Source organism: Pituophis catenifer, unplaced genomic scaffold, assembly GCF_029215685.1.
Source record: "Pituophis catenifer annectens isolate HBS135680 unplaced genomic scaffold, rPitCat1.0.hap2 SCAF_3, whole genome shotgun sequence".
NCBI classification, from domain to species: domain Eukaryota; kingdom Metazoa; phylum Chordata; class Lepidosauria; order Squamata; family Colubridae; genus Pituophis; species Pituophis catenifer.
The window spans coordinates 153,699,002-153,714,379 of NW_027256883.1; the positions used below are offsets into that span (position 1 = coordinate 153,699,002).

The following is a 15,378-nucleotide window of genomic DNA, read 5'->3' on the forward strand; positions in this document are numbered from 1 at the left end:
AAAACACAGCTATCACATTCCAATTACTAATCATTTCCACTCCATTGCTCTATGTCAGGGATAGGGAACCTTGGCCCCTTTACAACTTGTGGACTTTGACTCCCAGAATTCCTGAGCTAGCCATATTCAAGAATTCTGGGAGCCATGCTGGTTCAGGAATTCTGGGAGTCGAAGTCCAGAGGTCATAAAGGGGCCATCGTTCCCCAACCCCTGCTCTATAAGATACACTGAGAGCTTATGCACTGAAGACAAATTCCTTGTATGTCCAATCACGCTTGGCCAATAAAGAATTCCATTCCATTCCATTCTATTCTATTCAAAAATTCATCAGTCAAATTAGTGAATAAACATTATTCCCAAAATGACAGCTAAAATAAATACCAAATGCTGTATTTTTCTCTTAACTGCTATTTATTAATGTACAAAATCTGCTGTCATAATGGTCACTAGTTTATATATCCTTAAAATACTAATTCACAAACAATAGGTTTATCAATAGTTATTAATCTTGATTCCTAGATAGAATCTCTAGATTAAGAACCACTAATCCACTTAACCTCTGCTCTTGGGAAGCAAAATTAGGAGCAGACTATTATTTTTGTCTACTTGTACCGTAGGTTCTTAGAAGTGTAGTCAGCCTTGGAAACAGAAATATGAATTTGATCAATGTCTGGTGTGATCTATCAAGATTTAAATTATTTGTTTGCTTAGTAGTTTTGAAGTTACAAACCTCCATGTAAGGGAGTTGAACATAAAAGAATACAAAGGAATACGAAGATATAAAGGATATACCACAAAGTTATTATATCTGTAAAATTACCATTCCTATTCACCTCAAGTTCTTTATTACAGAGGAACTCACAACAGCTTAAATTATTCTGATTTTAATGTTAAGTATATTGATTATATTGTACATGGTCCAGAGCTCCTCTCTGAGCGAGATGGATAGCTAAGAAATGTGATAAATAAATAAATAAATAAACAAACAAACAAATAACTAATACATAAATAAATGAATTGATGAATGAATGAATGAATGAATGAATGAATGAATGAATGAATGATGGATGGATGGACAGATGAATTTATTAAAGTGCATTTTAAATCCTATTTCTCCTAAGACAATTTTAAGATCACCAAAATCTTTCTAAACAGTCACAAAACCAATGGTTTATAACCATAATTATAGCACATGAAAACCACAATTTCAAATGAAAATGGAAACCATTTACAGAAAAATAATCTGGAAAATATGAACTATGAAGGCCTCCTGCTGAGATACAAAAATGGGAAGCAGCTCCAACTCAGCTATGTATAAGACAAAAAGCCTAAATCAATCACAGGCATAAATTAATTAGGAATTTAAACTTAAAATGCCCTGTGAAACATTAATATATCCTGGTGCTATGTAAACATACAGAACACTGCTAATGCTCTGTATCTTTGCTTAATAGTAAAAACACATATACACCTATTTTAACAATGATGTTTTCTTATTTCCTATGCATGTGGGTTGTCCCCATCTTTTGAGTATTTCTAAGCAATATAGTTAGTAACTAACTATCTTCAAAGAGATTAAAGGGCCTACTGAGCCCAAATAACTGTAATTTGAAGGACCCCAATAGAAGATTGCTGACATTGAGCATATACAATAAAAGCAAGAGTATCGCAACCACTATTTCCATCAAATGATTTTTTAAAACAGACAAAAATTTTAAATGTCACAACTATTCTTTGCTTTTATTCTGGGAGCTAAATGAAGGACCAGTGCAAACAAAAGGAATTGATAGAAGTCTTAAGCCCTTATGCCTAAAACTGGCATGCATGTCCCATCCAATTGCTTCCTATGGGTCTCCAAACCCTTGACATCATAGCTTCCCCATACAAAACAATTTCTACAATTTTATCTAGAGTTATATAATTCAAAGGGATTGCCACAGGGAGGGGAAAGAAGGGAGGTCCACTGATACGAGATCTACTGTATTTTTCGGAGTATAAGACGTACCTTCCCCCCCCAAAAGGGGATGAAAATTTGGGTGCAACTTATACACCGAATATAGCCCCGCCCATCCACTGGCCCCCACCCTTTGGCCTCTGCCTCCCAGCAATTTACCTCCTTGCAGCAAGAAGAATAAGCCCATTTCAGCTTCAGCACAGCCTAATTAACACAAGTTGATTGTCCATTGGATCGGCCTCCCGACTCTCAGCTATTTCAGGCTGTAGGGATTGCCATTGCCTATTGCTGCACGGGCCTCTGCTGCTTGCTGCAAGGAGGTAAATTGCTGGGAGGCAGATTTTTTTTTCTTGTGCTAATCAAGTTATGCTGAAAATGAAAATGAAAGTAAAGCAGGCTATTTGCTGTTTGCTGCAATGAGGCAAAATTGCTGGGAGGCAGAGGCAGATTTCTTTTTCTTGTTTTCCTCACCAAAAAAGGTAGGTGCATCTTATAGTCCAGAGCGTCTTATACTCCGAAAAATACGGTAATATGCAAACTTACGAAGATTCTTATCTTATCATGAGGCAGTGGAATTAGCAATCTATGATCATAAATGCTAGTAGCAGGACATCTTTCTGTATTAGGTACACTTAAGTGTATACTTAATACTTAAGTATAATTGTAAACTTGAATAACAAGAGGAACTGGTTAGATAGTTCTTTATAGCAGAAAGTATATCCGTTATCTTTGAGCTATAAACAATTAATATTTTATTTGTCCTAGTTATCAGCAAGATGCAGATTTATATAATTTTCAACTTTTCTTATTCAGTTAATAAGGGAACACAATTCATACGAGATTAAAAATTTTAAAACAATTAAGTGTTTCTTCCTAATAAAATATTAAGTTACCAAGTGCTGTTTTCTTTTTTATTCTCTGCAGCAAATGGACAGATGACTACAGTGGATAGTAAATACAGACAAACACTAGACCTAAATTCAGTTTATGTCTCCAGTCCTAACAAAAGTTGTTCACCTTCATTTTGTTCAAATTCATCTAAAACCTTATCAAGGTTATAAGCCTCTGTCTGGAAATAGTTCTCCATTTGGCAGGAATGTCATCCAGAATCTTGTTTGAACCTATGAAGTAGACAGTTATGAAAATTTAGGACAGTATTTGCAGATTACCAAGATCCAAATACATTTCCTTTAAATATCAAGGCATTTTTCCAACAGTTCAAAATCATCACATGATGAAATTCTATTATTGTTCATAATAACCACACGAATAGTAAAAAAAAAATAGTAAAAAACTTCCAGACTAAGCTATAATTAGTCTGGGAGTTTGAAAGGGAAGATATGTAGGGAAGGAAAAGATGGGAGTATGTACATTTATGGGAATTAAAAGGTATGAGAGAGGGTATGAAGGGTTATCTGAGGTTATATTGCTCTCTGGCATAATAGACAAATGCATATGTAAAGGAATGTGAATGAAAGATAGAGAAAATGGTCATGAGTAAATAAATTAATCAGATGACTGACAACAAAAAGAGAAGACAGAATGGTGCCCACTTGGAGATTTGGTCCCGAACTATCCTAAGTATGCAATCCTCCAATATGTCTTCTGAAATTTTACTTCCCAGCCTTTTAAACAAAATTCTCTAATACTAGTTGAATACATAAAGATATAAATTTGTTTCCTAAATTTCAATTAGTTTAGTTTAGAGCTGGTGCAGTGGTTAGAATGCAGTATTGCAGGCTATTTCTGTTGACTGTTGCAGTCTGATTCTCACCAGCTCAAGGTTGACTCAGCCTTCCATCCTTCCAAGGTTGGTAAAATGAGGACCCAGATTGTTGGGAGCAATATGCCAAATCTTTAAACCACTTAGGGAAGGCTGTAAACCACTGTAAAGCTTTACTAGTCTAAGTGCTATTGTTATCTTCACTGCAAACCGTAATGAAAAATGCTTTCAGAGAAAATAATATTAAAGTGGTCAATTTTGAAAAATGCATCTAACTATGCTTTTATTTCACTTCACTGATTATAAAATGACTGGCAGCACACCATCACCTATGAATAATATACAAGATCAAATATTTCCCAGGATTTTTTCAGAACCTCTAAGTAAAGCAAGTATAAAAACATTTTCAGTTTGTTATCTTTCCAATTCATTTTTAGGTGGGAATGTTAATGTTTCAGCAGTTTGTGCGACAGTTTACATCACAATGATTTTTTTTTTTTTTACTTTTAAGAGCTCAAGCTTGTCTCAGAGTTTCACAAGTATGATTCTGGGCAGTTCACAGCAATAAAACAATAGAAACTGTAGAAAGAAAATCACAAGAGCATATAACTAATCTAAAACCATAATTAAAAATTCAATAAGACATATTCAGAGTCATATCCATTTAATATAGCCAAAGGCTCACCACTATTGCTGGACCACCAGGCATGATGGTACAGCCAAGTCTTTAAACCCTTCCTAAAGGCCAGAAGGGAAAGTGCCAATCTAAGTACTGGGGGAAAAGATGTTTTAAAGGGCAGCCGCCAAGGCAGAAAAGGCTCCTTTCCTGGGTCCCATCAGGGACATTCCTTAGTTGATGGGACCTGTAACATGCCTCTCCTGCTGGATCTGATGAGATAGTACAGTAGATATAACCATGGAGACACAGTATATCAAATATCCTGGTCCCATGCCATGTAAAGTTTTATAGGTCAATATTAGCACCTTAAATTGCTCCTGCAAGCATATTGGTAATCAATGCAGCTCACAGAGCAGAGGTGTAAAGTGCACTGCTTGAGGAGTGCATATAACTGCCTGCTCCACTGCATTTTGCACTAGATTCAGCTTCCAAGTGTTCTTCAAGGGCAACTCCATGTAAAGCATGTTACAATAATTCATCTGGGGGGTATCCAGTGCATTTTAAAATTGCTGTACAGGTTGTCCTCAATTTACAACCACATTTGGAACTATAACTTCAGTCGCTAAGTGATATGGTCGTTAAGTGAGTCATTACATGACTGCACATGAATTTACCTTTTTGCCATGGTTGTTAAGAGAATGTCACAGTTATTAAGCAATTCAAACTTCCCCCATTGACTTGGCTTGTTGGAAGTTGGCTAGGAAGTTTGCAAATTGTGATCATGTAATCCCAGGAAGCTGCAACCATTGTAAATATATGCAAACTGCAAAGTGTTGCAATCGTGATCATGGGGACCCAGTGACAGTCGTAAGTGCAAAGACCAGTTGTAAGTTACTTTCTTCACCACTATTTTTAATTAAAATAATCAAGAAATGGTCATAAATCAAGGATTACCTATAAATTCTATCAAATTTAGTAAAGCTTATTTTTTAAAAGAATTCTAACGTTGCTATATCAGAAAAATATCAAAGCTATAAATACACGAATTATGAAAAAATAGATCTAAAATTCCAAGGTACAATATCACTTACCATGTCTTACCTTTAATCTTATATAAGCATGAAGAAACAACTCAGGCATTGCCTATCCATCAGATATACTGCAAAGTCAGGTAGTTCAGTTGACTCTCTATGCTGTGCTTGATCCTAAGAATGAAACAGCCACCACATTAACAATGTTAAATGAAAAGATTACCATAGAAGAGCTAAAAACGGCCCTATCTAAAATAAAGAAGAACAAAACCCCTGGCCCAGATGGTCTCCCCGGGGAATTATACCAAAAATTTGATGATGTCCTGAAACTAGAATTGCTAGAAATACTAAATGATGCTCTTGCTGGTATAACAATCCCAGACTTTTGGAGGGAAGCGTATTTGACGCTCATTCCGAAAGAAGGTGCCGACCCGAAGCAGATATCAAATTATAGACCCATCTCATTGCTGAATGCAGATTACAAACTATTTATGAATATAATTGCGGAGAGGCTCAAAAAATTTTTAAATCGATGGATACATAAAGACCAAAATGGTTTTCTCCCAGGGAGACAGATTAGAGATAATTTGAGAACAGTCCTTAATACTATAGAATATTACGAACAACACCCTGAAAAACAGCTGGCCTTAATGTTTGTCGATGCCCAAAAGGCATTCAACAACTTGAATTGGACCTTTATGATAAACCAAATTGACCTAATGGGATTCGGAACCAACTTCAGGAAGATGATAGAGAATATTTACCAAAATCAGAGGGCAAACATATTAGTAAATGGAGACAGAACCCAGGTATTTCAGATACAAAAAGGAGTGAGGCAGGGATGCCCCCTATCGCCCTTACTTTATATCTTGGCACTAGAGGTGCTACTTAGAAAGATTAGAGCTAATAAAGATATTAAAGGTTTAAAGATTAGGAAGGAAACATTCAAAATCCAAGCTTTTGCGGACGACGTTGCCCTCATAATAGAAGATCCATTAGAATCTGGTTTAAAATTAATGCAGGAAATACAGGATTATGGAGAAGTGGCGGGCCTTAAAATCAATAAGAACAAAACTAAAATAATAGTGAAAAATATGACAGATCCACAAAAAATAGAATTAGAAGATTTATTAGGCCTCCAGACAGTTAAGAAAACAAAATATCTGGGAATATGGATTACCGCAAGATTCTCCTCATTAAAAGACGATAACTATACCTCCCTATTGCAGAAAACCTACCAAGACCTTGATAGATGGAAAAGGCTCAAACTATCCCTGATTGGCAAAATTGCAGCGATCAAAATGAATATCCTACCTAAAATTTTGTTTCTATTCCAAAACATTCCGATACCACTAGATAAAAAATTCTTCTTGGACCTGAACAAACATATTAGGAACTTTTTGTGGGAGGGCAAGAAATCGAGGATTTCTTTTAAGATACTTCAAGGGAAAAGAAATCTCGGAGGGTTTGGGCTCCCTGATTGGGTACTATATCAAAAGGCGGCAAAAATAATCTGGATAAAGGAGTGGATCAAGCTACAAGACGGGAGAACTTTGACACTAGAAGGACATGATCTCCGTGAAGGATGGCATGCTCACCTGTGGGATACAAAGAATAGGAGGAAAACTTACTTTCATAAACATAAAATTAGGGAGACACTTATTCGTACGTGGGAGGAAATTAGACAGAGGGTTTACACCAAGGTACCTTGCTGGTTGTCTATTATGGAAGCTTTAGTGGCCCCCAATAGGAGAGATGATTACAAATTGGGCACATACAAGGATATCTTGGATGAAGAAGGGAAGCTCAAACCTCTGGATGTATTGAGGGACCAGGGGTTCAACTTGGATTGGTGGAACTACCTCCAGATAAATTCCAGATTTCAAAAAGACAGAGATAAATTTGGTATTGAAGCGAAACATGGACATTTTGATAAAATTATTTGGGGAACAGATAAGAAAATGCTATCGAAAATTTACAATTTCCTATTAGATGAGGATAGAGCGGAGACCATAGCAAAAAATCAGCTAAACATCTGGGAAAAAAATTTAGGATACAGACTTAATTTTAACAACTGGGAGACGGCCTGGAATAGGAACTACAAAATAACGAAATCAGCAACATTTAGAGAAAACCACTATAAAATGTTACACAGATGGTACCTTGCCCCGGCTAGGTTAGCGAAAATATTCCCAAATCTCCCAGACACATGTTGGAAATGTGGAAAAACGGTCGGCACCTTCTATCATCTATGGTGGACCTGCCCTGAGACCAAAAAGTTCTGGTCAAAGATCCGACTCTGGCTCTCGGAAATAACGGGACAGGAGATAGCCCTATCCCCAGAATCTTTCCTCTTGGGTATGACTGAAGATGGCCTCAATAATAACAAAATGCAACTCATAATTCAGATTACAACAGCGGCTAGATTAGCCTTTGCGAAACTCTGGAAAAATAAATCTACGCCCTCAGAAGAAATATTAATAAACAAAATTCTAGAGTGCGCAGAAATGGCAAAATTGATGAGTGAGTTAAAAAATGAGGAGAATGCTAAATATTATGAAGTATGGGGAAATTGGTATAACTGGTTGAAGAATAAAATAAAAGTATGAGCATAGGATATGACTTGCTATACATTTGAATTGGATTTAATCGTATAGAACACTGCATAGTTAAAGATGAACTTATTCAACGTACAATGTACCAAATTGTATAAACACTGTACCTCTGATCAAGAAAGAGATTGTATACTATTTTTATATTTTGGAAAAAATCAATAAAGTATTTTTTTTTAAAAAAAGAAACAGCCACCACATATAAGGTTTCATGCAGAAAACAGAAATATAGCTAATATGTCTACCATTTTAATAACCATTAAAAACAGTACAGATGCCAGTGCAAAGATCTATCAATATATTTTGTTATAACAGTGAATAAAAATCTTACAGATCCTCTCTATAAAACTATGCAAGGAATATATGTGTTAATGAATGTACTTCACTTGCTTCACATTGGAAGATATATTCATTGTTCTGTATACTTCTAAAACAGACTTTCATAATTGTAGATGACAATATATTTCATCTGGCTCTTGTAAACTGTTTCCTATATTCAAGAACAATTAAATTTTTCAAATATTAGTATACACTTCAGTTAATGTAAATGACAGAATCAAAGAAACTAAAGAATAATACTTAGCTGCAATGGCAAGAGTTTGCAGCAGTAGTTTGCAATGGCAAAAAAACCAACAACTGTATAGGATTAAAAAAAAACTGAACCAAAACTTCCAAACTAATAGGAAATAACTACCGGTAATCATAAAAACTGACCAATGCCAACCTCCACTTTATTATATTGCTTATATCACTATAAGCAGAAAATCTAATCCATGTTATGATTGGCATTTGTCATTATTACTGTCAGCATTTATTATACAACTATGTAAAGGTTGTTTGTAACATCCTTCAGTAGGCAGAACCTTGCAGTTTGAACCCCTGCTGTTCAAATAAGCTTGATTCAAGATGATTGTGTGGTCTCCACTTGTAAACTGAGTCAGGGGAAAAAGAATTTACTAAAACTGGGAGCTTGTCCAGGATCCAGTGGAACAATATGTTGAGATTCTATCTCAAAGTAAGTACTTTTACACTATCTCCCTGAAGCCAAGAGGGATTAAGAGGGAAGGGGGATGTTTCTCTCTTCTCTTGTGTCTCAGGTTCAGAGATATGTCTCCACCCGTTTCTACTGTTTCTGGATTGTCCATTTCAGTAGGCTTAGATGGATGAATGCACTATGTAATAGGTAAGGATCAGGTTAGGGGTTAAAATGTCAGGTTTAGGGTAAAGAGCTGAACTGCTGAGTGAATGTACAGAAGATTCCCTTTTAGGATTCCCATGTTGCATTAATTCTTCCTTAGGTACCCTGCTCATAGTTCAACAGGAACAGGTTACGAAGTACATACATTTAGTTAGGATTTTCTTGATTTACAGAAATCAATTCTGATATACAGATTACAAATAATAGAAGTTTCAATGCTAGAAGGCAAATATAATTTAATACAGATGATTAATGAAAACTGGGCAGAGAAATCTCAATAGAGGAATGCAAGGACTAAAATGTAAAATTGAAAAAAATATGCCAAAGAAATGGGATGTTAATGGCATTAGATGTGAAGGAGCTGCATATACTGTACATATTGAGATCCACAAATGTGAACACATTTGAAGATATTTGAGTATTTATTTTTACATTTGAAACTGAATGTTCCTGGCAAGGCAAGTGAATCTGCAGTGATTAACAATTCAACAACTATCAAACTAAATATCAAACAAATAATTTTTAAATATAAAATACTCCACTAGAATAATAAGTCAGTTGTTTTGACATGTTATTGAAAGTGTATGTACAAATACGAAAATAGACTGATACTATTTGTTGTAATTCATTAGTAAGTGTACATGGAAGGGTAAACAAAAATAAGCATTATTGTGAAGGTATATTATAGTCTGTCAAGATAGGCAATCTGGATATCACTGAATTAGACTGCAGAACTTTCAGGGAGCAAAAGCATACTATTTGTGGGAAAAACCTACTCAGCCAAAACTGCAGTCTGAAAAATTCCTGAGTTATGTCTCAAACTTCATGAGAGCCGATAATAGGCAAAAACTTCATATCAGAGGGAGCAAAGGATGGCTGGAATTTTTTTTTTAAAAAAAAATACATTATTACTATAAAAATAACTGCAAAAGAAGGAAGCAGCTTAGGAAACCATTGTAGTTACAGGGAGTCTTCTAGGCTGCATCAATAGAAACATAATAGCAACTTCAAGAAAAGCCATTGATCCCCTTTATTCAATCTTGGTCAGACCACATCTAAAATACTACATCTAATGTTGGGCCATGCATTTTAGGAAAGATATTAACAAACTGAAGAAGATCCAGAAGAAAACAAATAGATGGAAAATGGAATGAAAGAAAAATCCTTTTAGAAAGGGTTGGAGATGTCTAACATATTTTGCCTGAAGAAGCCTGGGAAGACATGATAACTTTCTTGGAGTCATCTAAAGAAGGGGCAGAGCAATTCATAGTTGCTGCAGAAGAGACAACATGAAAAAGTGCATTTAAATCACAAGGAAGTACATTAGATTTTAGTGGAACATCAGGAAATATTTCCTAATAGTAAGATATGTTAAACAAGTGATAGTGTTTAAACAGAAATTATTCCTGTTTGGATTCTTACACATTAGGTTGGGTGAAATTATTTCCAATGTCTTCCTACACTTACATTCCATAATTTTAATAACTAAAGCTGATATTTATTCTCCCCAAGTATCAATGCAGGTAGCATTATCAGCATATATTAAATGGTTGTTTATGTGATGCTGTTGTTCCCTAGATGATTTTCCTGCTGTTGGTGCTACTCTTGCCAGTTATCTAGGATGAGTTTCTGGAAACCAGAACATATTCCTGGTTTTGGATAGTGTATATAGCACTTAAGATTCTTCCCTATAAAAAAGCATCTCATAATCATACTTTCATTCATCTTGCCTAAACTGATGTAGATTCTGAATTTTCACAAAATATTGGTGCAAAATTGTATATAATTATTACACGCTAGCAGAGAAATAAAAGAAGTATCAAATTCAGCCAGAATTTGTTGAAAGTAATATTATTTCAATATTCAGGACATAGAAAATAAACAACTTAAAAGTATGTATACTTTTTAAAATACTTTTAAAAGATGAATTTGCAAAACAATTTCATTTTTTAAAAACAGAACATCTTCTCTTAAGTATGGTTATGACCAACTGGCCCCATCTTCACCTGCATCTTTAATAAATCACTAGAAATGTGCTATGTTCCTTCCTTCTTCAAATGCTCTACTATCATCCCAGTGCCGAAGAAACCCTCCATCAAGGAACTGAATGCCTTCAGACTGGTTGCTCTAACATCTGTAGTTATGAAAACCTTTGAAAGACTAGTGCTTAGCCACCTGAGAACCATCACGGATCCTCTGTCAGACCCCTTGCAATTTGCCTACCGAGCAAATTGTTAATATGTCTCTGCACTACATTCTAGAACATCTTGAATTTCCAAAGACCTATGCAAGGGTCCCCTTTGTAGATTTCAGCTCAGCATTCAATACCATCATTCCAGATATTCTTCTAACTAAACTAAATCAGCTAGCTGTACCTAACTACACTTGTAAATGGATCATAAGCTTCCTAACAGACAGGAAGCAGCAGGTGAAACTAGGCAAAAATCACATCAGATACCTGTACAATTAGCACAGGAGCCCCCCAGGGCTGTGTGCTCTCTCCACTTCCCTTCTCTCTATACACCAATGGCTGCATCTCAAAAGATCCCTCTATTAAAATACTGAAGTTTGCAGATGATACAACAGTGATTGGTCTCATTCAAGACAATGATGAATCTGCATACAGACGGGAGGTTGAACAACTAGCCTTGGGGTGCAATCGGAACAATCTTCAGCTAAATACGCTCAAAACCATAGAAATAGTGGTGGATTTTAGAAGAAAACCTCCTATCCTACTACCTCTTACAATACCAGACAACACAGTATCAACAATAGAGTCCTTCAAGTTTCTAGGTTCTATCATATCTCAAGACTTAAAATGGACACCTAACATCAAAAACATCAAAAAAGCTCAACAATGTTCTTTCTGCATAAACTCAAGAAAGCTCAAACTGCCCAAAGAGTTGCTGATTCACTTCTACAGAGGAATTATTGAGTCTGTCATCTGCACCTCCATAACTGTCTGGTTTGGTTCTGCAACCAAACAAGACAAACACAGCCTTCAATGGATAATTAGAACTGGAAAAAAAAAACAATTGCTACCAACCTGCCTTCCACTGAGGATCTGTATACTGCATGAGTCAAAAAGAGGGCTGTGAAAATATCTACAGACTCCTCACATCCTGGATATAAATTGTTTCAACTTCTACCCTCAAACACACGCTATAGGGAACTGCACACCAAAACAACTAGACACAAGGAGTTTTTTCCCAAATGCTATCACTCTGCTTAACAACTCCCACAGCACTGTCAAATAATTTACTATTACTGTATTACTATTATTCTTCTCTTCCTTACTAGTATCTATCTCTTCCCACTATTATTATAACCATGTTGCTTGTATCTTTCAATTATATTTTGTTTCCTAGTACGATTTGATAGCTTATTAGTAACCTTGACTATCACTAAGTGTTGCATCTTTTTTTATTCTTGATGAATGTATTTTATTCTCCTTATGTACACTGAGAGCATATATACCTAAGACAAATTCCTTGTGTGTCCAATCACACTTGGCTAATAAAGAATTCTATTCTATATCGCTGCTCCACAAAATGCTCTTACAAGAATACCATCAAATTGGAAGGTGATAAAATGTACAAAATGCCAACATCATTCTTGAAGTTATACATATAAATGAAATATAAACAAACATTTCATTCATAGGCAACTAAATCAATAACAAAACTACACAACAATTTCAAAGCAATTTATTATTCTTTACAAACCAGGGTGGATAAAAATCAATGATTTAAAAAAAAATGGATTTTTTTGATTTAAATCGGATTTTTTTGATTTAAATCAGATTTTTTTTTATTTTTATTGAATTTATTTTAATAAAAAACTTTTGGGGTAAAAATCTATCGTAAGATAGTTTTCTATTTAAGATACATAAATAATTTAGTTTATTCAGCATGAAATGGAGCTTAGTTATGTAGCATGAGGCTGTATATTCTGCAACACTGGGACTATCGGTGAGTCAACAGCGGGTCAAAGGAGTAGCAGAGATGACAGTTGCTCTTTAAAAATTATGATTTAAATCGAGTTGATTTAAATCAAGTCTTTTTACTAGCGATTTAAATGATTTAAATCATGATTTAAATCGACTCGATTTAAATCAAATCCACCCTGTTACAAACTATATCACAGCAATGATTCTTGGAAGTTAATACACTGCACTGTATGTGACAATGTTTTTTTTATTTTGATTGACAACTGAAAGGAAAATAATAATAGGGTATAAGCCAATAACACAAAATGAGAATTTAACATGATTGGAGGTTATATTGAAGTTCTTAGGAAGGTGTTTGTAGTGTGTTAAAAGATTACATTTTTCACAATACATGATCCAGTTTTGAGAACTTGGAAACTAATTTCAAATGAAAGGTTTGATGATGACATGAAGGAGTTGGGTGTGGACTCTGCCACTAGAGAAATAGTTGAGTTTCCAAGCCCAATGTAATTTTCAGCTGCAGTAGGGATGTTATAGCCATCAATAAAGAAGCAAAGGGACTCTCCTTTGAGTAATTTGAAACACTTATTCAGATTTCCTTCTATTTGGGCTAAATTACTGTTGGTGAGTTGTCTCTTGACACTTTATGTCTGTTTTTTCTTTCATTTCTTTCCAGGGCTACCTACAGTCTCTCATATCCAAAGTAATGGTTTGAGACTTTGGATCCCTCATTCTTCAGATCCAAACCAAAGCCTTTCTATTTTATCTCTGCCATGGAAGATACTGAGTAGGAAGGTCATACTGAGAATGGCAAAATTATATTTTAAACTTCAAAGATAACATTGGCACCATTCATAGAACTCTGTATACAAATACAAAATACTATCAGAAGCATAAAATCTGTTTCCAAATTCTACATGTCAGTCTAACCTTTATAGGGAGTAGAGTAAGAGTATACGGAATGGAATGGGGATGGGGATGGGGATGGGGATGGGGATGGGATGGGATGGGATGGGATGGGATGGACTGGACTGGACTGGACTGGACTGGGCTAGGCTAGTCTAGTCTAGACTCGACTCGACTCGACTCCTTAGGATGGCGCTATTGAGCATTGCATACCAAAACAACTAAGCACAGGGACAGTTTTTTCCCCTTCTGCCATCACTCTGTTCAACACTTAATTCTGTCAGTGTTGCCTAATGTCTATTAACCCATGTAGTGTGGCTGTAGTATTATCATTTATCCTTATCTTCTTTGCTCCCCCTTTTATTGGTATTATTATTTCAGCCAGATGTTCAGACTGGACTTAGATTGTTGTATTGTTGCTATTATTATTATTGTTATTGTTGTTATTATCCTCATTATTATAATTTCATTATTATGTTGCTTTTGGAGCAGAGCAACAAAGTGATTTTGTATCAGAGATAAATTCCTTCTGTGTTTAATCAACTTAGCCAAATAAAGTATTCAAGAAATATAACTATATGAAAGCCAATATTCTCTGCCATTGCAAAAAACGCTCAGTAATTTCTAGGTTCATCTTGCAAATTGAAAATGTGTTGCACTTATATTTAAGTATTGAAAAAACTAGATTCCGACATACACTGAAAAGTATAATTCCTTTATGCTTTAAAAATTATGAACAAAACTGTGCAAAATATTCTGTGTATTAACCTAAACTTGCATGCTTTGGATGTTGGATGGTCAATGTGCATGGCATAATAGGGCTTTTTTGTTAGATATAACCAAAATATGTTCCAAACAAATGTTTTGGTAATTCAGAGAAAAGGTGTAAAAATAGAAAAAAGCCAAGGGTGAAGAGTTTTCTATATGCAGAAGTCAGAGGAGGAAACAGAGGTGCTGGGAAGAATTGGGTGCATGGGCCAGCAGGACATACTATACTGAGACTGTGACAAACTGAGTGATAGGTGCATAGGCCAACAGATCAGAAGTGGCAATTGAGAAGGAAGGAAGGAAGGAAGGAAGGAAGGAAGGAAGGAAGGAAGGAAGGAAGGAAGGAGTAAGTCATATGGAAAAGGGGGAAAATGAGAAATTTATATTACTCTTGCCCTAATAGCCCTATAAAAACCACTCTTGGTCCATTTCCAATGTTTTAATTGAACCAGCACAACTCAAATGTTCTGGGTTTTATTTCTACCAAACTGCAACCAAAATAACTAAAATGTTTCAACAGAACTTCCATAATGCAAGTCTGTTTTAAGTTCAAAACAAAATATGTTTTCCATTTTATGTACACTCCTGATTAGGAGACAAAAAAGAACTTTGATAGGC

The 15,378-nt window shown here is 35.3% G+C and overlaps 1 protein-coding gene across 1 annotated transcript in view; it reads right to left on the minus strand.

Annotated features, from left to right (window-relative positions):
• Window positions 1-15,378, minus strand: part of ZFYVE9 (zinc finger FYVE-type containing 9) — a 56,702-nt gene that overhangs the window by 33,485 nt on the left and 7,839 nt on the right. The window contains exons 2-3 of the mRNA XM_070941340.1: window positions 5,398-5,501; window positions 2,972-3,075 (exon numbers count right to left, since the gene is read on the minus strand). Of these exons, the coding sequence (XP_070797441.1) occupies window positions 2,972-3,041 (70 nt within the window). The 5' untranslated portion in view covers window positions 3,042-3,075; window positions 5,398-5,501. The remainder of the gene's footprint in view (window positions 1-2,971; window positions 3,076-5,397; window positions 5,502-15,378) is intronic.